At 56.2% G+C, this 21,696-nt stretch overlaps 2 protein-coding genes across 6 annotated transcripts in view; one reads left to right on the top strand and one right to left on the bottom strand.

Moving 5' to 3' along the window:
* Positions 1-16,309, top strand: part of LOC123030451 (serotransferrin-1-like) — a 30,339-nt gene extending 14,030 nt beyond the window's left edge. The window contains exons 11-17 of the mRNA XM_044444408.1: positions 2,243-2,302; positions 5,516-5,698; positions 6,391-6,547; positions 10,319-10,401; positions 12,001-12,185; positions 14,265-14,442; positions 15,705-16,309. Of these exons, the coding sequence (XP_044300343.1) occupies positions 2,243-2,302; positions 5,516-5,698; positions 6,391-6,547; positions 10,319-10,401; positions 12,001-12,185; positions 14,265-14,442; positions 15,705-15,754 (896 nt within the window). The 3' untranslated portion in view covers positions 15,755-16,309. The remainder of the gene's footprint in view (positions 1-2,242; positions 2,303-5,515; positions 5,699-6,390; positions 6,548-10,318; positions 10,402-12,000; positions 12,186-14,264; positions 14,443-15,704) is intronic.
* A 757-nt stretch (positions 16,310-17,066) lies between these two features.
* The window catches only part of PRR14L (proline rich 14 like), a 29,002-nt gene continuing 24,372 nt past the window's right edge, over positions 17,067-21,696 (bottom strand). For 4 of the 5 annotated variants that reach the window (XM_044444368.1, XM_044444370.1, XM_044444369.1 and 1 more), the window contains one exon: positions 17,067-21,113. In XM_044444368.1, the coding sequence (XP_044300303.1) occupies positions 20,840-21,113 (274 nt within the window). In that variant the 3' untranslated portion in view covers positions 17,067-20,839. The remainder of the gene's footprint in view (positions 21,114-21,696) is intronic. The other variant, XR_006416104.1, reaches the window with a different exon arrangement.

Raw genomic sequence — 21,696 nt, 5'->3', positions numbered from 1 at the left:
CGCTGCCGCAGCTTGGGCCTCATTGTGCTGCTCTGCTCACTGTGCTGGGATGGAGTTGGAATGTGCCCATGCTGACTTGCTACAGCAGTTTGGAAAATCAAGGCTTTGTGCTTCCCATTAACTATCACAGGGAATTTCAAAAATGGCAATAGATTTTTTTCTCTTAGTCAAAACCGGATGATAGTGGCCCATGTGATAGTCCCGTAGTCTGCGTGGTGGCCCTTGGGCTTGCTGTCAGCAAAAGAGGTGATGGGGGTTGTCCTATTTTGAGTTTGGTTTTTTAAAAGGGGACTGCATAACTTGTTATTTCTTAGGCAGAACTGGGTGAACATTTCGGGGATAGTTGCAAACTTCTGAGGAGATCAAGCACAGCAAACGGGGTTGGGTGCCAGACAAGCTTTGCTCTACTTGCCACCTTGTGGCTTTTGCTCTGAAAATTAGCAGCAACCAGACGTGCCAGATAAGCCTGGAAACTGCACAGGTTCAGAACAGCAGGTGCAGCAGCTCGTGGGACAAGAATGTTCTCAATTAGGAACTGGGTAGCGATTAGCTTCGTATACACACTTCTGCGATTTTGGGTCAATTTGAAAGAAAGTGGCATGCATTGTATGGAGTGCAGAAACCTCCCAAGTTTCAGAAGGATTGGTGCGGGGCCGAGAGAATGATGGTGCTTCAGACCATAAGATGTTTCATCTTGAAGCTTGGTCGCATCAGGACAATGGCCACCTCATGGGCCCACCCTCGCCTTCCCCGAGGCACAGCGACTGCATCCCCCGCGGGACCAGAAGGGGGACCACCCAGGCACTCGGCTGTGCTTGAGCTGTGGCTGAGGTCCAAGAGGCCTGCCGCCTCCTTCTGCAGGGGCTTTGGTTTGTGTGTTTCGTGGGGTGGCTGCTTCTCCCGAGGAGCTCACAGAACCAGACTAAAGTGGCCTCGTTCCACTTCAGCTTTGAGCTGGATGCACTGCACATGCCTAGGAGATGTGGGCTCTTAATGCAGTATCAGCCTGTTGAGTGACTGATCTGTTTTGTGACCTGTCTAGTGAGTTTCCCCTTCTGTCTCAATGGGGAACAAGTTAACGACTGGCTGAGACAAAGGGCTGCCCCGAGCAGGTGATGATTCAAGGAGAGCTGGGCACCAAGGCTGCAGGAGGGCCTGATTTGGCTCACAGTGAGAAGACTCAGGGCACTGTAAACAGGGAATGTCACGTACTCTAAGAGAGCCGGAGATCTGGGGGCTGTGGGGTGAATGTTTCTCACCTGGGATGTTGGGAGAGGTGACCTCATGGACTGTCTGGGAGATTCGGGGGTGGGGGTGGCAGGCGCTAGGACAGCTCGGGGCGCCTCCTTCCAGAGAGGCTCCCTGTCGCTGCCAGGGGCTCTGCTGGGGGACATGGAGCTTTTGTGCTGGAGAGAAGGCTGTGCCGGGCATCGCATTCTGGGCTGGGGCCGGGAGCAGCTGGCTTGACTGTTTTGCGGCCAGGGCAGCCAAACGGCCTTGGGGCCCGGGCAGAGGGCAGCTCTGCACCGTGCCCCGTCCCCCTCCTTTGCTCAAGGGGGCGCTCAGGTGCATGCCCCGCACCCATGGCGGCCCCGCATGGTGGCAGGCAGGACTGTGCTGTTCGGGGAGAAGCTCTGCTCTCTGAGCGTGCCCGGCTGTGGATCACTGGCTTCTGTGCCCATTCACGAGGGCGTCAGCAGGTGTGGCGGATGTGGCGTGCCAAGCCCTCGCATGGGAAGCGTGGAGCCTGCCAGCCCCGTTCAGTTCAGAGGCCTTCTTGGGTTGCACGAAATACATTGCTGTTTTGACCTTGTTTCTTCTAGTTCAGCTTTCCCAATCTGTCCCTCCACCCCCAGAGGTATTGGACCACAACCCCTATTGTCCCCAGACAGGTTGGTGTGGATTATGGGAGTTGTAGTTCAGCCCATCTGGAGGGTGCTTCTTCAAAGGAAGCCTGTCCCAGGAGGTCCCACTGAACTTGGAACAGCCACCAGGTGGTACCAACGAATGTTGGGAGCTGCCCGGGCCTCCCTCCATGTGGGCCTCCCCCCCACAGAACAGCGTGGGGTCCTGGTGGCCAGGGAAGGCCTCCTCCTGCAAGAGATGTGGCGGAGGTGCTCCCCTGTGGCGGGGCCACGGTCAGAAGTGCCGCATGGCTGTGCTGGGGACTCACTCGCAGCGACGCCACAGCCCCACGCCGCTTTCCGTGTGTGACCGCGACCTGGTGATGTCTGTTCTGCAGCGGAAGAGTGTCCTGAGGCCGAGAAGGAAGACGGGAGCGAGAGGCAGGCGGGCCACGCAAGTAAGTGGGCGTTTTGGGGGGGGCGCGTTCTGGGCGACAGAGGGTGAACCTGCCCCCAGCTCGGTGGCGCGGCTGCACGAGGCCCGGGGCCTGTGGTGGCCGATCGGGGGGGGGGGGGCGCAAGGGACCCTCTTTTGGCACGAGCCCCTGCTGCCTTCGTGGCTCTAGGCAGTTCCCCTTTTATTGTCCCGGGCTTGAAAAGCTCCGGGAATTTTGAAAAACGCTGTGTGTAACTGTTCTTTTTATGGTGATGTTCTTTTCTTTTTGCTTGTTTTTATTTGTAAACCCCAAATGCCGCAAAGGCAGCTGCCCCAGAGCCACATGGGCCCCTGCAGGGACGTTCGCGCAGAAAAGGTCTCCGCAGAAGGTGCCCCCCCTGCCCGGCAGGCTCGCTGCCTCCCACCTGCCTGCCCCAGGCCGCGCCCCGAGTGCCCCCCCGCGGCAAAGATGGCTGCGCCACCGAGTGCCCAGGCGCTGCTCTGAGATGCATTCATTTATTTATTAAAAGCTTTTCTATACCACCCAAGGCGAGTGACTTGGGATGGTTTCGCAATAAAAACGAGACAAAATAAGATAAAATAGAGCACAGCGTCCAATTGCAATAAATAGAACCACCTTAAAACCAATTAAACTTTAAAATAAGGAGAAAATAAAAAGAGTTTTGCTTGGTGCTGAAAATAATAAAGCATTGGCACCAGCCGAACCTCTCTGAGGAGCGTATTCCATAATAGGGGTGCCACTGCAGAGAAGGGAAGAAGGTGTTCCTTCAGTTATCCTGGACCCGAACTGTTTAGGGGTTTATAGGTAATCACCAGCATCTTAAATTCGGCCCAGACTTCAATTGGCAGCCAGTGCAACCGATAGAGAACCAGCATTATATGTGAGTACCTGCCAGTCCCCGTTAACAGCCTGGCAGCTCTGTTCTGAAGTAACGGAAGTATCTGGACCATCATCAAGGGCAGCTCCATGTAGAGCACGTTACAGTAGTCTAATTGAGAAGTTACCAGAGCACCAGAAGGTTCTGGGAAAGCTTATCAACCGCCCCTCGGGCCTGATGGTGCTGCTGCTCAATGCCAGGTCAGTCCATAATAAAACATCCCTCATCCACGACCTAATTGTGGATGAGGGGGCCGACCTGGCTTGCATCACAGAGACCTGGGCGGGAGGGGGGGGATGTGTCCCTCTCTCAACTGTGCCCGCCCGGGTATCTGGTCCAGCACCAGGCACGTCCCGAGGGGAGGGGAGGGGGGGTCGCTTTAATTCACCGAGCCTCAATTTCCCTCGCGGGGCTTCCCGTTCCCTTGAGACCAGGCCTAGAGTGCTTATACCTGGCACTGGGCGATCGAAACAGACTGGGGATTCTGCTGGTGTACCGTGCACCCTTCTGCCCATGTGTCGTGCCTGACGGCTCGACAGAGACATCGACTCGCGAGAAAGACTCAAACATTCACAGTGAGAATCGGGCACTGGAACAAGGGGACTTATACTTGGGGCCCAGTGCCCAAAAGGGTCCCCTGCAGCCTGACTCTGGGAGCCCCCTCACACCCTGACTCTTTGGCTTCTGAGCAAATAGCCTCCCCACAGCCTGACTGTGAGGCTTCTGAACGAGTAGCTTCCCCTCATCCTGACTCTGAGGTGCTTGAACAAGTTGCCCCCCCGCCCCCGACTCTGAAGCTGCTGGGCAGAGTTCAGGAGAACAAGAAGACATAACAGTAAATCTAGCGAATGCCCAACTTAGGCGGAGTTTAAGGCATCTAGATCAATTGCGTCTGGACCAATTGAGAAGACAGGACAGAAGTTTGCCCCACCCACGAACGGAAAGACGTGGCAGGAAAATCTAATCCCACGTGGGCTTCTCAGATAGTTCAGAAAGGAGGGGGCAACTGTCTTGCTAGGAGCTCTCCGCTAGAGCTTATCTGTTGCATGGTAACTCTTGTAGAAAGTAGCAATAAAAGTCTTTAGTTTTATGGCCGGCTGCTGTGTGAGTTAATTGGAGATGTGAGTTACAGCCTCACAACACCCTCAGACTCCCTGCCTGAGCTGACGGAGATTGTCTTGGACCTGGTGTTGAGGACCCCCAGGATGTTGGTCCTGGGGGACTTCAATCTCCATGCCGAGACTGTTCTGACCAGGGCGGCTCAGGTCTTCATGGCCTCCATGACGGCCATGGGGCTGTCTCAACATGTCATAGGCCCAACCCATGAACGTGGACACACACTGGACCTGGTTTTCTCGACGGGGCAGGAAGGGTGAGGAATTTGCATCTGACTCCCTTGTCATGGTCAGATCACTTCCTCGTGAGGTTTGAGCGCGATGCCGGCCTTTCCCTCTGTAAGGGTGTGGACCCTATTGTGGTGGTCCACCCTCGGAGCCAGATGGATCCGGATGGATTCCTGAAGGCACTGGGGGATTTTCCGGTTGATAAAGCTGGCGCTCCTGTTGATGCTCTGGTTGAACTGTGGAATGAGGAAATGGCTGCACATCCTGTCCTTTAGAGGGACAGCAACCCCTCCAGAACAGGGCTGAAATCAGCTACTCAGAAGCCTGAACTGCCCACCAGCAGGACCTCCAGCTTATCTGGATTAAGCCTCAGTTTATTGCCCCTCATCCAGCCCATCACCCCCGCCAGGCACTGGTTAAGGATGGCCCCTGCCCAACACCTAGATTGGATGTAAACGAGAGGTAGAGCTGGGTGTCATCAGCATACTGATGACTCCACAGCCCAAACCTCCAGATGACCTCCCAGCAGTTTCATGTAGATGCTGCCAAGCATGAGGGATAAGATGGAACCCTGCGGAACTCCAAGGCCAAGCTGCCATGGCACAGAGCCACAATCTCTCAGCACCACCTTCTAGGATCGGTCAGCCAAGTAGGAGCGGAACCACTGCAGAGCAGTTCCTCCAACTCCTAACCCAGTCAGCCTATCCAGAAGGATGCCATGGTCGATGGTATCGAAACCCACTGAGAGGTTCAGGAGAACCAACAGGGACACACTCCCTGTCCCTCTCCCTGCACAGGTCATCCTACAGGGCGACCAAGGCAGTTTCCATCCCATAGCCAGGCCTGAAGCCAGATTAAAGTGGGTCTAGATGGCCAGTTTCCTCCAAGCGTGCCTGGAGTTGTCCCGCCACCACCCGCTCGAGTGCCTTGCCCAGGCGAAACGTCTGGGTGCCTCGTGCTGCCCTGCAGTGACAGCCTGTTTCTGGAACGCAGCGCTCCCTCCAGGCTACGCCATCGCCCTGGTGAAGAAGGCCGCCAAGCACTTGAGCATCCGCAATCTGCAGGGGAGGCGCTCCTGCCACAGCCACGTGTACAGCCCGGCCGGCTGGCTGCTCCCTTCCCGCTACACTGCTAGGGCTCCGGGGGACGACTCCACCCCCTGCAGCCTCAGCTCTGGTAAGCAAGGCAGCAGGATCTGCTCAGCAGACAGGACGGTCCCGGCTCAGAAAGAGGGGATCACGCTGCACCCTCCTCTCCCTTGGGGTTCAGCTCCCTCTGCTTTTTGTGCAAGAAACAGGGTTGTCTGTTCTTCCCGGAATCTTTCAAAAGTTAAGCTGTGGTGAGGCCACAGCGTGGCATGGTGGCACACGGTCTGTGGGTGGCTGGCTTGCCTCTGAGTGAGCGACCTGCTGGAGGGGACAGGCCTGGGCCTGGTCCAGGGCGGCTGCTCTTGCGTTCCTAGAGAGATGGCCCCTGCTTGCCATTTAAGCAGAAAGCACAATGAGCTCCTTGCGAAGAGACGCTCAGAGAGGCGGTTGCTTGGTTGCAGGCTGGCAAGGGCTGGAGTCGGCTCGGTCCTTTCAGCATGGGCCGGGAACACGGCAGAAGGAAAGAGGCAGCCAGCCCCTGGGTGCTGCCTCTCCCGTCCCCTGCTGCTTCCCAGGCAGCATTGCAGTCACATCAGTGCATCTCGGGGAAGAGCCCTCCCCCCCGCTCCATAGTTACAGTCAGTGGAGTAGCAGAAGATAGTCCAGCGCTTGCTGGAGCTGCTCCGACCCACTGCCCACGGCCAGGGTCAGCTGCATGGCGGGCCCTCTGCGGGCGAGGGGGGCAAAGTGGGTAACACCGGCCCTCCTCCTTCCCCGAAGCCTACCAGGAGTACTTCTGGAAGGGCTGCATGCCGGGCGCAGGGGGCAATCTCTGCAAGGTCTGCATCGGTCCAGCGGAGCGGGAGGGTGAGAAGCCTTCGTCCAGGTGTGCCGCCCATCACGATGAGCGCTACTACGGCAACCTGGGTGCCCTCAGGTGAGTCTGACTGTGTCGCGCAGCGGTGGCTGCTGCCACGCCTTCCGTTCAATTCCTTGGCAGCAATTATTAAATGTAAGGCTAAAAAGGATGCTCTTTTAACTCTTGCAATGGCCAGAGGATGAAAAGGGCTGCAGCGCCTCATGAAAGACCCGGAGAACCACCTGGGCTGAGGGTGACCTCGAGTTTTCTGAGGCTGCACCACTTCCCTGCTCTGCATCCTTTTGCTTCTGCCAGAATGTTGCTTTTCCATCATTCCGCATCTCCCTCCCCTGAGACACATGCGGGTTCCTGGCCAAGAGACATGCTGAGCAGAACAGGTGGTGAATGTCGACTCCGACTGACAGTATGTTAAAAACTGCAAATAAAAGAAAAAGAATACTAGCATTTAGCAAGATATCTCCATATATTTATTGAAATTTACTGAAAAGGATTACTTTTTTAGGAATCCCCAAAAATACTGGATATATTTCTGTCAATGCACTTGTGGCTTGGTACTTTCACGAAGCCCCCTTTCCTAGGAAGTGACTGAAGGAGGCACGATGGGGCAAAAACCAGCTCGGTGAAGCACACACGCCTGGCACTTTCTGTTGCAAGTTTTAACATCACGAGCCTTTCCGGGGCTCCATGTAAGGGCCCCCCCAGTGCTGCTTGGGGGCCACAGGATTTTTTGAAGCCCCGGCTCCCACGTCCAGAGACCTCGGAGCTGGGATACCAAAAGATGAACCCTGACCAGTACGGAAAGGATCACACCAGCTGCCTCTCTGGGCCTTGCGGGGGGTGGCGGGACGGCTGGGTGCTGCCTTACGCACAGTCTTCCTGGCGCCCACCCTCTTCCCTCCCATTGCCGGGGACGAATCTAGACAGCCGGCGAATCAACTGCACGGCTTGAAGTCTGGCAGCCGAGTGTGCCGCCGCCGCCCTTCACGTCATGCGCAAAATCCAGCAAACTTCATACCACGACCAAATTTAACAATGCCTGTTCAGATCTTTGGGAGCCTTTGCATCTGTCCTCTGCAGGAAGAGGGCTTATCTCAGCCAGGATGGGGGGCTGTTCCTCACCATAGAACTTGCAGTTAGTTCCAAGCTGCTGTTTGGAGAGGTTCGAGGGACAGTTGCTGGATGCACCTTTTCCACCGCCGTCCGTCCCTGGGCAGTCTGCAGACCGTGGGGAATACAATCAATGCAGGCCACTCGGCGCCAGAAGCATCCAAGTCGTTTTGTCCATTGAACAAACGTGTTTTCCGGTTGATTTTCTTACGCTTACGCTCCCCAGACCCTTTAATAATATACATTACGCAACACGCCTGCATGGCCTCCCCCAGACTGCCTGACTTTCAGGCCTGCAGCAACGGGGAGATGTGGCTGGATCCTTATGTTTATGCTGGCCTACCCATGTGCTGAGGAGCCCTCGCTTAGCAACAGCACGCATGTCTGAAACATGTCCAGCATGACTGGACTCTTAGGAGCTGCGAAGGAGACCAAATTCCACCCTTGTCCGACGTGGGACAGTTGTGGTCTCAAAAGAGCTGGACCGCTGCTCAGAAGTCCTGGGTTCGGGTCCCTGTGTGGCCACCAAGTTTGCTGGCCCTTGGCATGACTGGGCTGTTGTGACAACCCAGGTGAGAGGAGGAGATTCGTTATACGAACTGATTGGGGATACTTGCAGGAAAAGGGCAGGATATGAATTTAATAAGAAGAATAAATGAAATGAAATATGTAGCATCAAGAATAGCACCTGACAAACTGAGAGACCGTCCTGGACACCCCAAGAAAAGGTGTGCCGGGAGTGGGGTGGCAAAGGACAAATGCTTGCCTCCCAGGCAAGTGGGACCTGAGCCCCAGCTCCCCAAGCTTCTCCCTTGAAGCCTCACTCCCAGCACCGGGAGCACCCCCTCCGCAGCAGTCCCAGGCATTCGGGAGAGGATGCAGCCGACATTTTCCTTGTGGGGCTCGAGCCCCATGGCAGGCGCCAGGAAGTGTCCGCAGGAGCCATGCTGCCTGCCTGCATTGCGGGGAGTGTCTGAGGTGTGGAGATCCCCCGCGTAGACATGAGATGCAGGCAGCCTGGGCAGAGGTAGCAGGAAGGCTGAGATCCACGGCAATGCAATGTTGACCCCCCCTCCACGATGGACCCGGAGCGAGCCCAACGCCCGCGGCGGCCTCACAGAGCGGCTGCTCTGCGGTTGAGGCCTCGGCTCTGCTCAGCAGCTGCCGTTGCAAAGTGCGGCAGTCCCAGCCGCTCGTGCCTGAGCCCATATGCGATGTACGAAATGGCCGGTGACGGGCGGTCATCCTGTCCATCCAGCCATCCGTTCAAAGCTCTGAGTGGAGGTGGCCGGGTCCTTTCCTTGCTGAGCTGCACGTCCCCTGAAGCTGCCCTTGTGGAGGCTGAAATGTCTCCACGGCCCCCAGGGCTTGACTGGCTGCCCTCTCAGGAGCCTTTGTAGCTTTATATTTATAACCTCCGACCATGGTGCGCGCTTTCGGGTTGCAAGCATCCGAACATCATGAGGAAGCGTGAGGGCAAAAGGCCGCTGGACGGGGAGAGGGCGCATCCTGCCCTGGCCTCAGCCGAGGCAACGCGCCCTGGCCCCATCTCCGCGTGGCGGGAGAGACTGTTCCTCCCCATGCTGTCAGAGGAGGGGCTGCCCATGGAACCCCGGGCCAGGCCTCCGTGGCTGATGCCTGGCAGGCTGCCTGAGAAGGCCGGCCCTGGTGCTTGGACTGACGCGGAGGCTCCCCTGGAGCGCTTGGCTGCTTGCCACCTGCCCCCCCTTCCTGAGAAAGGTGGATGCCGGGCAGGCTGGGCGGCCCGTGCAGGGTTTAGGCCCCAGGCCAAGGTGAGGGTGCCCTCCAGTGCCACAGCAGGCTCGGCCGGGGCTTCCCTGGCCGTGATGTGTTACAACAACCACCACCACAAAACGATGGGTCAGCCCTGATGTTTTAAATAGTAACTCAAATCACAATTATCTTACTAATCAGACAATGTGCACTTTCCCATTTAAAAGGGATTTCAGTCATGGCACTGTCACAAGTAGAAGAAAAAATGGACTTTGCTTGGCTGACCTCCTTCCCCAGCCCACACCTTCCAGATGAGTCAGATCACAGCTTCTATAATCTCCAGCCGGCACGGTTGCTTGCTGGGATTCCTGGGAGTCGTACCCCAACTCCAGGCTGGGGAAGGTAGAGAACCCCCTTCCTGTTGACCCCCTTGAAGCTGATGCATCAAAGTTCCAGCAGGAACGCCAAGAGCTGGCTCTTGAACAGTTACACTTCAGTGCCATCTTGGAGTGTTTGCGCTCGTCTCGTGCCAGTGTGCAGCCTGCTTCCGACACTGGGAGGGCTGCTCTCCCTTCCCTGCCCCCGATAGAGCCGGCTGATATGGGAGAGCGTCCTCCAGAAGCCCGCACCCCAGCAACTGCCCCCCCACGCCCGGGATTGTCAACCTTGACACAAGGGTGCTGGTATTCCTTGCGCTTTCGACACTGGCTGCAATACGTGCAATTCGGCAAGAAGCTCAAGAGGGTCATCATAGCATCAGCAGAGTTTCCACCACACCTTCCAAGGCCAGCTCAGTCCCAGGTCAGGTCCCTCGGTTCACAGGCTGGGGCGCAGCTGAGGGGAGGCCATGGGTCCCAGCCCGGCCGGAAGCGGCTGGGGCCGGGCCTGCTAGTGGCCCGAGCCAGGACCTCGTGCAGCTGCACTGTGTTCGGCCGGTTTCGATCAGGACTAATGCTTGCTGGCTTGGCGCCACTTTCCTTTTTCAAGGTGCCTCTTTGGAGACCCCCATGGAAGAAGTTTCGGCGATGTGGCTTTCTTGGAACACCATAACCTGCTCCAGAATATTGAGTGTAAGAAGGCAACAGACAAGGCAGAACTGCATATATTGGAATGCTGCAAGAGTGCATGGGCACAACCATGAAGCCTACAGAAATTCTGTCTTAAGAAATTGGCATGTCACGAGTGGAGTCGGCTGGACCTGGGGGCCGACAAGATGGCCTGGGAGGCCCCTTCCGACTCGCTCTGTTGTTTCTGTAGTTTTCTTAGGCAAAGGAGTCAGTGATGGTTGCTCCCACATGCCTCCTGCGCACTGGCAGAGCGGCTGCCACTGGGGGAGGCCCTGAGAGAAAAGGGAAGTTGTGGCCAGAGAGGGGAGGGGGAGGCTGTGCTGTGAGAGCTTGCACCTGGACCCGCATCTGGGACACTGGCTGGAGGGCAGAGCAGGAAGCAGGAGAGCAAGCCACGGTGAGCCCAGCGGAGCACTGGGCCAGCTGTGGGTTGCTCCACGCTGAGAAGCTGCTTGTAGGTGGTGCAGTGTGACCCGCGGGGACGCCCAGTGGACTGCCTCATTGCAGGCAAGTGCAAGGGACCCCCAGGGGGTCCCCACTGCAGGGCTCAGTCCTGGGCCCAGAGCTCTAACATTTTCATTAATGACTTGATGAAGAGCTGCAGGGAAAGCTGGTCAGATGGCACAAAACTGGGTGGGGCAGCTAATCCCCTGGAAGACAGAGAGAAGATTAAGGTGACCTTGGCAGGTGGGAGTGCTGGGCTGAAAGCAACAGAATGAAATCCAGCAGGGCCAAATGCCATGTTCTGCACCCAAGAAGGCGGAACCAAAGGCACAGTTGCCAGATGGGAGGCACTTGGCCCAGTGACACTGCAAGCGAGGAGGGTCTTGGAATGGCTGTGGATCCCAAGCTGAATAAGAGCCCACAATGGGATGGGGCTGCAAAAAGGGCACTTGCTGTTTTAGGCTGCATTCACAGAAGTATCACTTCCAAGTCCCTTGAAGCACTAGCTCCCCTCTGCTCACTGCTAGTTCGGCTTCGCCCGGAGGGCTGCATCCAATTCTGGGCACTGCACTCGAAGAAAGATGCAGACGCACTGGGGAGAGGTCAGCAGAGGATCACAAAGGGGATCTGGGGACTGGAGGCAAAGCTCAGTGAGGAGAGGCTGAAAGAGCTTGGCGTGCTTAGCCTTGCAAAGAGAAGGCTGGAGGGACAGAGGCCAGCACTTTCCAGATCCTTGAAAGGCTGCCACACCGGGGAGACCAGCATCTCTTCTTGGTCATCCCGGAGTGCAGGATACGGAGTAATGGGCTCACATTGTGGGAAGTCAGGCTCCAGCTGGACATCGGGGGACACTTCCTGGCTGTCCGAGCAGCACGGCAATGGGACTGATGTCCTAGGGAGGTGGCGGAGTCTCCCACAGGGGAGGCATTCAGGAGGGTTAGGGTGAGGGAAACTGGACAGCCGTCTGCCAGGGAGTCCTGCATCGAGCAGGGGGCTGGTGCAGTGGCCTCACAGACCCCTTCCAGCCCTATTAGTCTATGATTCCATGAATCCAGGACTTTCAGAGTAACCAGCCACGGGGATTGGCTCCTGTTTACAGCGTGGATTTATTGAAAGACCCCACCTTGGAAGTCACTGCATCGCTCTCTTTCTGTGCAGACCTGAAAAGCTCAGGATGGGCAACGGGATACTCTGCAGGGGACCTGGAGCTCCTGTGCCCAGACGGGAGCCGAGCAGCAGTGACGGACTGGCAGACCTGCAACCTGGGCCCCGTTCCGCCCAGTGTGGTCGTGGCGCGGCCAATGACTGTGGCCAGGGTCTACGACTTCTTGGCTAAGTCCCAGGTAAAGTTGGAGGTGCCGGTCTGATGGAGTGTTGGTGCTATTTGAGAGCGCGCGATGCGTGAGTGGGAGCCTGTGAGGCCCAGCAGAGCACCGCTCTGTGGCAACGACCATTTATTTGACCTGCGCAAGGGTCTGCTGAGCCCTCCATCTTTTAGAAAGTGCACATGAGGCTATGCTGGAAATCCCCAAGGAGAGAGACCCCTGCCCAGGCTGAAGCGTCCGGGAAGCGACCCTCCCACAGAACCTCACGGAAACAGAAGGAGCTCCTGGCCATGCCGTGCCATGCCGTCCCCCAACAGTCCGCATGCGTGGTCAGCCAGGCCGCCCTGCCTCCTGTTCCAGCTCCTTTAATGCTGTCCTGAGTCTGGCAGGCGAGATGGCTATCCCAGGTGGGCTGGTGCGCCTTTGGCTGACTTTCATCTGGCTCCAATGAGACTTCTGAATCTGTGCAAGTGCAGAGCTGAGCAGCCTGGCAAGAATCGGAGAGGCACGAGGGCTGCCGAGAGGCTTGAGACATTCCTGATGCTGCAGATCAGTTTCATGGTTGGCTCGTGTGGGCCTGGCTTGGCACAGCCACCGCCTGGCTTGGCCTCTGCAGAGAGAGGGACGAGGAGGGTTTCCAGCACCACGGACTGCCCCATCCTCTCTGTGGGCTGAGTCTTCAGGCACCCTGGCAGCAGTTCTGCTCCTGCTTGAGTGGATGGTTGAGGAAGCTGGTGCTGAGGAGTTTTTCTCAACCCTTGGCACATGATCTGGGCAACCGGTGTAACAGTTCAACTAGGTCCCATTATACGGCAAACAAGTGGGGACTAGAACAGATCCGTCAAGAATGTTCCTTAGAAGTAAAAATGGCAAAACTGAAGCCGTCATACTTTTGGAACATTATGAGAAGGCAAGACTCATTTCAGAATGAGTGCCAGAGATGACAATCATGTTAGGGATGGTTGAAGGCTGGAGAAGAGGAAGACCATGCGGGAGATAGCTTGACACGCTAGAGCAAGGTTTGGCTGTGGGTGATACAGAACTGTTTAATACTGTGTTATTTTTCTGGTTTTATTATTGCACTTTTGGCTTGGGGATTTTGTCTCCTTTGTTTTGTTTTTCTGACTGTAAACCATTCCAAGGGCATTCGCCACTTTGAAGGTATACATCGCTAAGGAAGAAGCAACTCCGTGCAGGTTGTTCTGCAGCTGAACGAAACCACGGGAACAGGCCCTGCCCAGGCAGATGGATGCTGCTGGCAGGAGGCTCGCCTGCCCAGTGGAGTGGCATTCCACTCAGGCACCCCCCCCCACAGCATCATCTGCAGCTGGGGACCCAGCAGTGGCACCAGCCGCACATGTGGCCTGGAGAGGCTTGGGGTGAACGGACTGCCACCTGCCTGGACAGAGGCCGCCTGGGCTGCCCAGCGCCCACTGCCCTGGCGATCTCCCACTCAGTCGCCGCAACATCCTCTGCCTTGAGCTGACTTGGGAGCTGCAGGGGGCCCAGGCCAGGAGCGCAGGTGGGTGAGTCGGAACAGGAGCGCTCAGCCACGAGTCGCCTGCCTGGGCAGTGCCGTCCACGCTGCTCCTCAGGCTGCTTCCACGTGCAGGTCGACATGCCGGCGTTGCCTTTTGAAGCCCCGAAACGGCTGGGGCTGGGGCTCCCGGAGGGCCCTCTCCTGCCCTGGCTCCCTCACTGGGGTCCCTCTAAATGTGCAGCTGCCCTGGGGGCGGATGGAGGGCTCTGCCTGGGCCTGGCCTGGGCCCCAGCAAAGGCTTTGCTGCTGCTTTCGGGCTTTTCCGTGGCCTCACGGTCTCAGATATCAAGGTTTCCTGAGTTTCTGGCTTGTTGACATTGGAAGACCTGCCTGGATTTGATTTCATCCGCGCCCGTGTGCTGTGGAGTGTTTCATCACGTCATTCTCTTTTTCTGGTTTCATACCTTATTTTTAACACTTGAACCTCCTTTGTGCAGAGAACTTTGGCTGTGATGTGGCGGAGAAATACTGCGAGCGAGCAAAGGGACATAGGAGACCAGCCGGCCCTGGGCAGCCCGCTTGTGGCACTGACCCCGGCTCTCCCTGTTGCCCTTCAGGAGGTGGGCACGGCCGCTGCATTTCGGCTCTTTCAGTCGCAGAAGTATGAAGCAAGCGACCTGCTCTTTAAAGACGCCACCCAGCGACTCATCCCCGTGAGCCACCTGCACTACGAGGCCATCCTTGGGCAGGCCTTCCTCCAGCTTGCAGAGTCCATCTTTAGCTGCACACCCGCCGGTGAGCCAGGTGCTCGCGAAGAAGATGCGGGCCGGGTTGGCCTCGTGCCTCCTACTACAGGCCGGCTGCCACAGCCAGCAGCACTGCCCAAGGAAGGCCGTGGGATCTGCCAGGGAGTCAGAGCTTGTGCAGTGGCAGCACGCTGGAGCACATCAGAAGAGCCTCGGTGCCGGGACAGGCCGGCTCCCTCCGGCTGGGCCATCTGTTCCCCCTGCGGCCCAGGCCCCGCAGCCGCTGGCGCGCCACAGCCGCTCTCCTGGGCCGCCTCGGTGAATTTGGCCCATCCCCTGCTAAAGCTCCCCCATTGCTGGGCCGCAACCTTTCGTAATCCAGCCTTCCCCAGCCTGGTGCCCTCCAGATGTGTTGACTGGCCCCAGCCGGAACGACTATTGATCTATGGGAATTGCAGTCGAACATCTGGAGGCCATATCAAACAACTGGTAGAGTGGAGCTAGAAGCGCCAGAGTCAACTCTGACCTGTGCCATCTGTTTGCTAGGGAAGCCTTGGGCCTTGTCCGAAATGTCTTTGTCCTTCCTAGAATGAACTTGTGTGGTTGAACACCAGTTTGTTTGAAGGAAAAGCTTGCTCCTGTGAGACTCCGGTTCTAAATGCTCTGAGACTCCCAAACCCGCATGTTGGTGCATTAAAAGAATGGGATGAAGGAGCAGCCAGGCAAAGACCCTGACCATGAAGAGAGAGCTTCCAGGGAACTGGCTGGGGTCAGGAAAGAGGAGGATGGGGAACTGATCTGTGCAAGCTACTGAAAGCTTCTAGTCAGCGAGGTTTGCCTTGTGCTCTTAAAATCTCCCTCTCCACATGAAGGGAGGGAGGGAGCACACCTTCCCTACCTCCCAAGACCACCCCCAGTTTCATAGGGGAAGGCCTCAGGCAGCGAGGGGGGCAGGGTCCTTCCCACCCCCACCCGAGGTCCAGAGCAGCACCCAGGGCTCAAGGTCCAGGCTGGCTGGGTGGGGGTCCTGCATGACGGGGATCTTTGAGGGATCTGTGCCGTAACTGACGTAGGTGCCGTGTTGTTACTGAGCATCAGCAGCGTGTTCTGTGCGCGCTCCACACGCAAATCAGCAAGCCGAATGCCGTGCCCAGGCAACCCAGATCCCGCTCTGTGCACCGTGCCTGGCACTGGGTGAGGAGAGTGCGATGCAGAAGCCGCTGGGCATTGTCAGGAAGTCACGGCCCGTGCGCCTGCATGCAGAGGCCTAAGTATGTGCGCGAGACAAACACGTCCTCTCTTGCTTTTCAGGCATCCTGGACTTCTGCAAAACGGACAGCTGTGCCTCTTCAGCACAGTGACATCATGTCCAGAGGAACCCCCAAAAATGCAAAACTTGCAAGAGGACTTTTGGATTTCTACCTGTGGCCGTTTTCCTTAGTAAGCAGAGACAAGTTGGACCTTATCCAGCTGTGTGAAGGAGCAAACCCCCTGCCGCTCCCAGCAGCATCCTGCCAACCCCAAGATCCAACTCCCCTTTACGTACATGCTTCACTGGCTTCTTTGGGGCACTTCCAGATATGACTTTGTTTTACAAAAGCTGAAGAACACCTTGAGTACAACCTTTAAAAGAGACCATGCTTCAGCCATCCACTGGTTCGTGGCAAGCGGTTCCGTCCTAGAACAACAGCTAGTTTGCTGAAGGGAGGACCGAATGGAGAGCAACGACTACTCAATAAGCAGCATTCTCACACAGCCACCCCGACAGCCACGGGCCGAGCTGCAATCAGTACACGAGGCCGAAGCTGCTACCTCTTTCCAAGTGGCTGGGGAGTGGGTGACACGTATGGCAAAACCATGGCCCTGGGGAATACCCACACGGCGCCCTGGCCTTCTCAGGCCAGCATGTTGCTCAGCCGGGCAAGACACTGGCCAGTCCGATCCGGCACACGTGGCCGCCTGGCAGTCTGCCTTCCAGCTGGGAAGAGGCTCGCCGCACGCAGGCAACGTGCTGGCCAGCAAAGGACCCACTGGCAGGCGAGGGCTGGAGCAGCCACGAGTGGCGGATGGTTAACTGCCTGCCGTTTCACCTAATTCCACCTGGAGGGGCAGCTGCACAGGAATTTGGGGCAAAGCAGAGGACAATCCCGCTCTCTTCGCCAACCTGGGGCAAGCCTTGCCGGTGGGAGCCAGGCCCGAGAGGCTGGTACCTCTCGCCTGCCTTGGGGGGTGCAAAGCTCAGCAAGCAAATAAATACACAGAGCAGCGGTTCCCCCTTCTTAGAAATATGGTTTCCATTTTTGTTGTCACGTGAATCCTTTACTGGGAAAAGCGAGTATTCTTCACAACCCTAACCGTGCTTCCCGAGAGGCGCGCTTTCTGCGGCGGGCAGCTCTGCCGGTTCTCTACGCTGCCAGCAGCACCCCTGTTGTGGCCCTCCGGAGGTGAAGCACACGTGACCCCAACCGAGGGGGCCCTCCAGGGTTCAGTGGGGCGTGAACTCCCTGCGGCCTGCAATTGCCCAACAGTCTGGCTTGCCTCCTGGCTGATGGGTCCTGGGTTAATCTCAGGTGGTTAAATCGCCTCTTGTCTTCTCTAAATCACCTTTTCCTTGTACTTTTTTCAAATGTTAAATAAAGGCAATGGTATAAAAAAGAAGAAATTCCCTTGGTGCACATTTGAAATATTATGTTTTATTTCCATAATTTAAGTACAGGAAAAGAAAAGTGAAATTTAAAATTCAGAGACTACTGAAATTAAAAACAAGTCATGATGATGTCACGGGAGCAGCCACTGGTACAAAAATGTGCAAATTTTCATTCTTTTTTTTAAATTAGCGCAAAAGGCTTAAAAACAAGCATTGTTACAAGCAGCTTCTTGGCCATCAACCGCTGAGTGGCTGGAGCTTTATCACAGAGCTCAGAATTCGGACGCTGGCTGAACAGTCAGCCCCGTATCACCAGTGACAGAATGCAGGCGCACCAGCACAGTGAAAACTGCTGGCGAGGAGGGAGCAGGCGGAGCTGTGCCGCTGGTGGGCAGGCCGAGATGGCAGCACAAGACCAAAGCTGCTCTGACTGCATTCAGGCACAGCCCCCTCAAACCAGAGCCACCAAGCTTTCTGCTCTGTGCTTCTAAGAATATATCTTAGGGCTGCCTTCACTTCAACGGGAAAAGGGAATTTCTTTTGCACATTCTGAGTAGAATCATGTCCGTGATTATACTGAAAACCAATTAAGCAAAGCAATCCGGCTTCCAACTCAAAACAGTTCCTCGGAAGGCAGGCCTTCCCAGGAAGCACGTTCACCATCTCTTTCTGAAGTCTGGGCAGCGGACACTCTCGCCTGCACCAGCCCCCGCCACCGGTTGCCCTAGTGGAGTCCTCCAAGAAGCAGGAGCGCAGGGCCTTTGCTGAATCTATGAACAATCCGGGGAGAAAAGAACCCCTTCCCAGACAAGAATGGCGAAACAGCATCCCTGGTGGGATTGCCACAGAACCTGGCCCACATCAGGGATGTGGCAACTATGAGAAAACCATGCCGAGCACGGTCCTCGCAGCCCCAGTTACAGTCCTGCAGTTGCGGAAAGGACGCTAACAAAAAAAGTACACACAAAACACAGCGACAGACATTCTCGAACTGACTGTGTAGGAAGCATCTGGCCTATGCTAAAGAAGGTCATCCCGACCATGGACTCGGAAACATCCATCTGAAAGTCTGCCCTGATGTACGTATTTTGCCATGAAATCCCACTATGGGACAAAAAGGCTCTATCGCCTGATGAGGACCCAACGCCGCACACCCGAAATGTGGACCAGGCTCACAGGACACAGTGGTTCCCCACAGGCAAGCAGCCGTGGGGGGCGGGGGCTCCGGTGGTGCCCAGATAAGCACTGCTCCTGCCCCTTGGCCTGTGACACGAGTAAGCCACCCTGAGGCTACACCCAGGAGGAGCTGTTGTGTGGTCCAAACCCGGCGGGGCAATTCTCTCACGGCTGGTGGGGATGCCGATGGAGCGGCTGGGCGGGAGCAGCATGGCTGCTCCACTCGCTCCCTCGACCCGCCGGCCCCGACCTTCTGCAGGGGCCGAAGGACACCTCAGAAGGACCTCCTCTTGTTCCCCAGCTTTTTTTTTTTTTTTTTGGGAGCCTCAAGAAAGTGCAATTGGACTGAAAGGCCCCGGTCATCATCACCATCGTCATCTTGGTCCACCACAGGTGTGCAAGTGCACACTTGTGGCAATGCAGTAGAAAGTGTGACTGCAGCCAGTTGTGGGGAATCAGGCGCCTTGCCAGTCCATGGACAAGCTCCAGCGAGGGCAGAAACACAAAAAGGAGGGGCGGCACCGCCCACTAGGCAGCATGGCCCTCTTGATTTCAACTGCTGAACTGGCCATGCTGGCGGTTGCGCTGTTTCAACTCTTCCCCGAGGCTTGGAGGTACACTTGCGCCGTACTTTTGGGGAGACCACCCCAAAAGATGCCAGGAACGTGCAACAGGACTGGGGGGAGGGAGAAATCCCTTTTGAGCCAGGCTGCCGGGAGCACTGTCAGCTGCCTCATGAGCAACTGACCCACTGCGGTTCATTGGCTGGGTGGCTTCGGGGCTGCACAGACCCCCCTGCCCTCACTGAGACTGGAGGGATTCAGACATCTCCAGACCCCAAAAGGTATTGTTTGATCGTCTTGGGCAGCCTCCCCAACCTAGTGCCCTCTAGATGTCTCAGACTATACTTCCTATAATCCTGTGGCGAAGATGAATGAAAATGGTGGGAGGCACAGTCCGTCACATTTGAGTGGGGCCAGGCTGAGGAAGGCTGGACTTGCATGCAGCAGCGAAGAGAAGGGGTCACCTATGTGCCCACGAAAATGGCTGCGCTGCCGAGGCTCTTGGAATGATTCTCCGGGTGCATCTTTATCGCACTGGGGATGACGTGTAGGGAGCAGAAATGCGTCCACGATTTCAGGCACATACCTCCAGTTTCAAGGCCCAGGGTTCCCCAGGTGACGCCGTTTCTGCTCTCAACACCTTGTCCTGCTCAAGCTATTAGAATGGCAGGAAAACAACCGTGCCTTCGTTGTGGGGAGTGCCTGAGCAGCCATCCTTGGCTAAGTGTCAGGGCTGCACGCATTCTGGGGGCTACAGAGAGTTCCCATGGGGTGGAGGTACAAAGTGCAAATTTAAGATGAAGAGAGCAGGAGGTGACCAGCAGGAGTTTCAGCCTCTAAACCTGGTCCAAAGTCCAGGCCTGCAGACAGCTGGCGGCTACTGCGGACCATATGAAATGTTCCAAGGGAAAGGACTGCGCCAGAGCATGGCAGTCGTCCCACCAGGGGAGAAGGCTCATACTTCCTGCCAGTGGCTGCAAGCGGCGCCTTGCTGCTCACCAGTCCCACATGTCGACCCAGCAGCACGCTGGTGGCCATGCTGTGCACACCGGCCTGTTAGTCACTTGTTCCCCTGGCATAGCAAGGGCAAAACCTGGAAGGCCCTGCTCAGGTCAACCCTGGAAGGAACGGAAGAGACGAGGGTAAGGGTCAGGGAGCGTGACAGGAGGGGCAGCCAAATCTGGCAGACCGTCGAGGCCTCAGCAGCCTCCTTAAAGGACAATGAAAGTCTCTGCTGCTGAAGTGCCCCACTGCCCACATCAAGCTTCAGGGCACAGAAAGGGCCCAGTGGGGGCTGAGCTCTGCCACCCCCTTGCTGCCCCTGCCCCTGCCCCACCCTCACCTCTTGGCTCGGAGAAAACCAAAACCAGCTAAAGTCGTTTCCTGATAACCCTGAACTCCAGACGATCGATCAATCGATCGATTGGTCCCCACAGTGCATGAAAGCAAGTACGCGCACCTCACGTGGGCCCCCGGGCAGCGGAGCGCAACATGCTGGTGCTCTGGTGTCAAGGCAGGGGCCTGCTGTCTCACCTGGCTGGGGACAAAGGAGTCCTAAAGGGGCCTCGCTGGCTGCAGAGGATGGAAACCGCATGTGCCATTTTTCGCCGTGCTTCAGCAAGCGGTCCTTGTGAGTAAAGGGCTCCCGGCAGTCCACTGAGACAAGCTCACCACGCCTAGTTCCTCACCTCCCAGTCACATCTGGAGGGGCCACTGGAGAAGAGCAGCAGATCCAAGTCAGTGTACAACATCTGGAAGTCCTTGAAATGCTTTAATCTGTGAAGGTGCATTATTTCAGCCTTTAATTTGCCCAATTATTTTCCCAGGGGATTTTTTAAAACCACAGGTAAATCTCCAGCGACACCAGAGAAGAAAGACAGAGCCTCCAAGGAAATTAGTGGTTCTCCAGTGTTGAAGAAAATATCTCTGTGACCACGACAGACAGGTCCAGAAGCGAGCTGAGCACAGCTGAGCAGCTGGCATGGGAAAACTAAGGTGTCCCCCTGGGCACGCTGGAATGCTCAAGGAAGCCCCGGCCCCTTCCAGCTGGCGATCCAACCTCAACTGCCAGATGCTTGTTCCTGCTCCTCCTTGGCAAAGAACATTTCGAGGTCTGTTAGCTTCTGAATCAGAAGGACATCCAGTTCTCTTCCCTCCAAAGCTGCCTTTTGGGCCCTGGTGAAACTGCCCATCACCTTGACTCTGCTCCGAGCTTTCCTTTTCCTGGGAACAGTGAAGTCTTGAAATTCCAAAATCCTCTTTCTCTTCTGCTGGCTAATGGAAATCAAAGATCCATTTTTCTCCTTTGGCTCCTCAAAGATGGTTTCCAAGCACCTGGAAAAGCCCAAAGCAGTAAACTTAGAATATCCTTACTGCAATGGTATCTCATGGATTAAGGGAATGCAACTGAATGAATGACTGAATGCACTGACCACGTGATTCTAAACAGATGTACTTGTGTGGCAGTAGTCTTAGCAGACGGAGATTGCAGTCACACCAAGGCATCTGTTTCTCAAAGTTTCTAGCCAAAACTAGTTCCTCTTAGAAAGACGTTTGCTGCCACCCAGTTGGTCAGGGCACTTCCTTGTCCTGGCAAATGGATATCCAGGTGAAATAGCTTAGTCTTGCTTTACTCTGCAAGCACAAACCAAAGGTCTGTAGGCATCAGCTGTATTAGCACCTAAATAAAAAACTTTGCTTTTGGAAGGGCTGGCTGGGAAGAAGCAAACGGCATAGAGGACATGGCTACCCGAGCTGGGGTTGGAGGAGGAGGGCCAAAAAGGGGCCTCGCCTGCAGCACACCTGACCCCTCTTCTGCGTGTGCGAACCAAGCAACGTGATACGTGCTGAGTGTGTGTGTGAACAGACATAAGCAAGAACTGAAGGTGACAAGATGAGCAGCTTACTCCAAACAAGC

This window comes from Varanus komodoensis, unplaced genomic scaffold (assembly GCF_004798865.1).
Source record: "Varanus komodoensis strain SLA01 unplaced genomic scaffold, ASM479886v1 scaffold44_3, whole genome shotgun sequence".
In the NCBI taxonomy this organism is placed as follows: Eukaryota; Metazoa; Chordata; class Lepidosauria; order Squamata; family Varanidae; genus Varanus; species Varanus komodoensis.
This window is presented reverse-complemented; position numbering and strand designations above follow the sequence as displayed.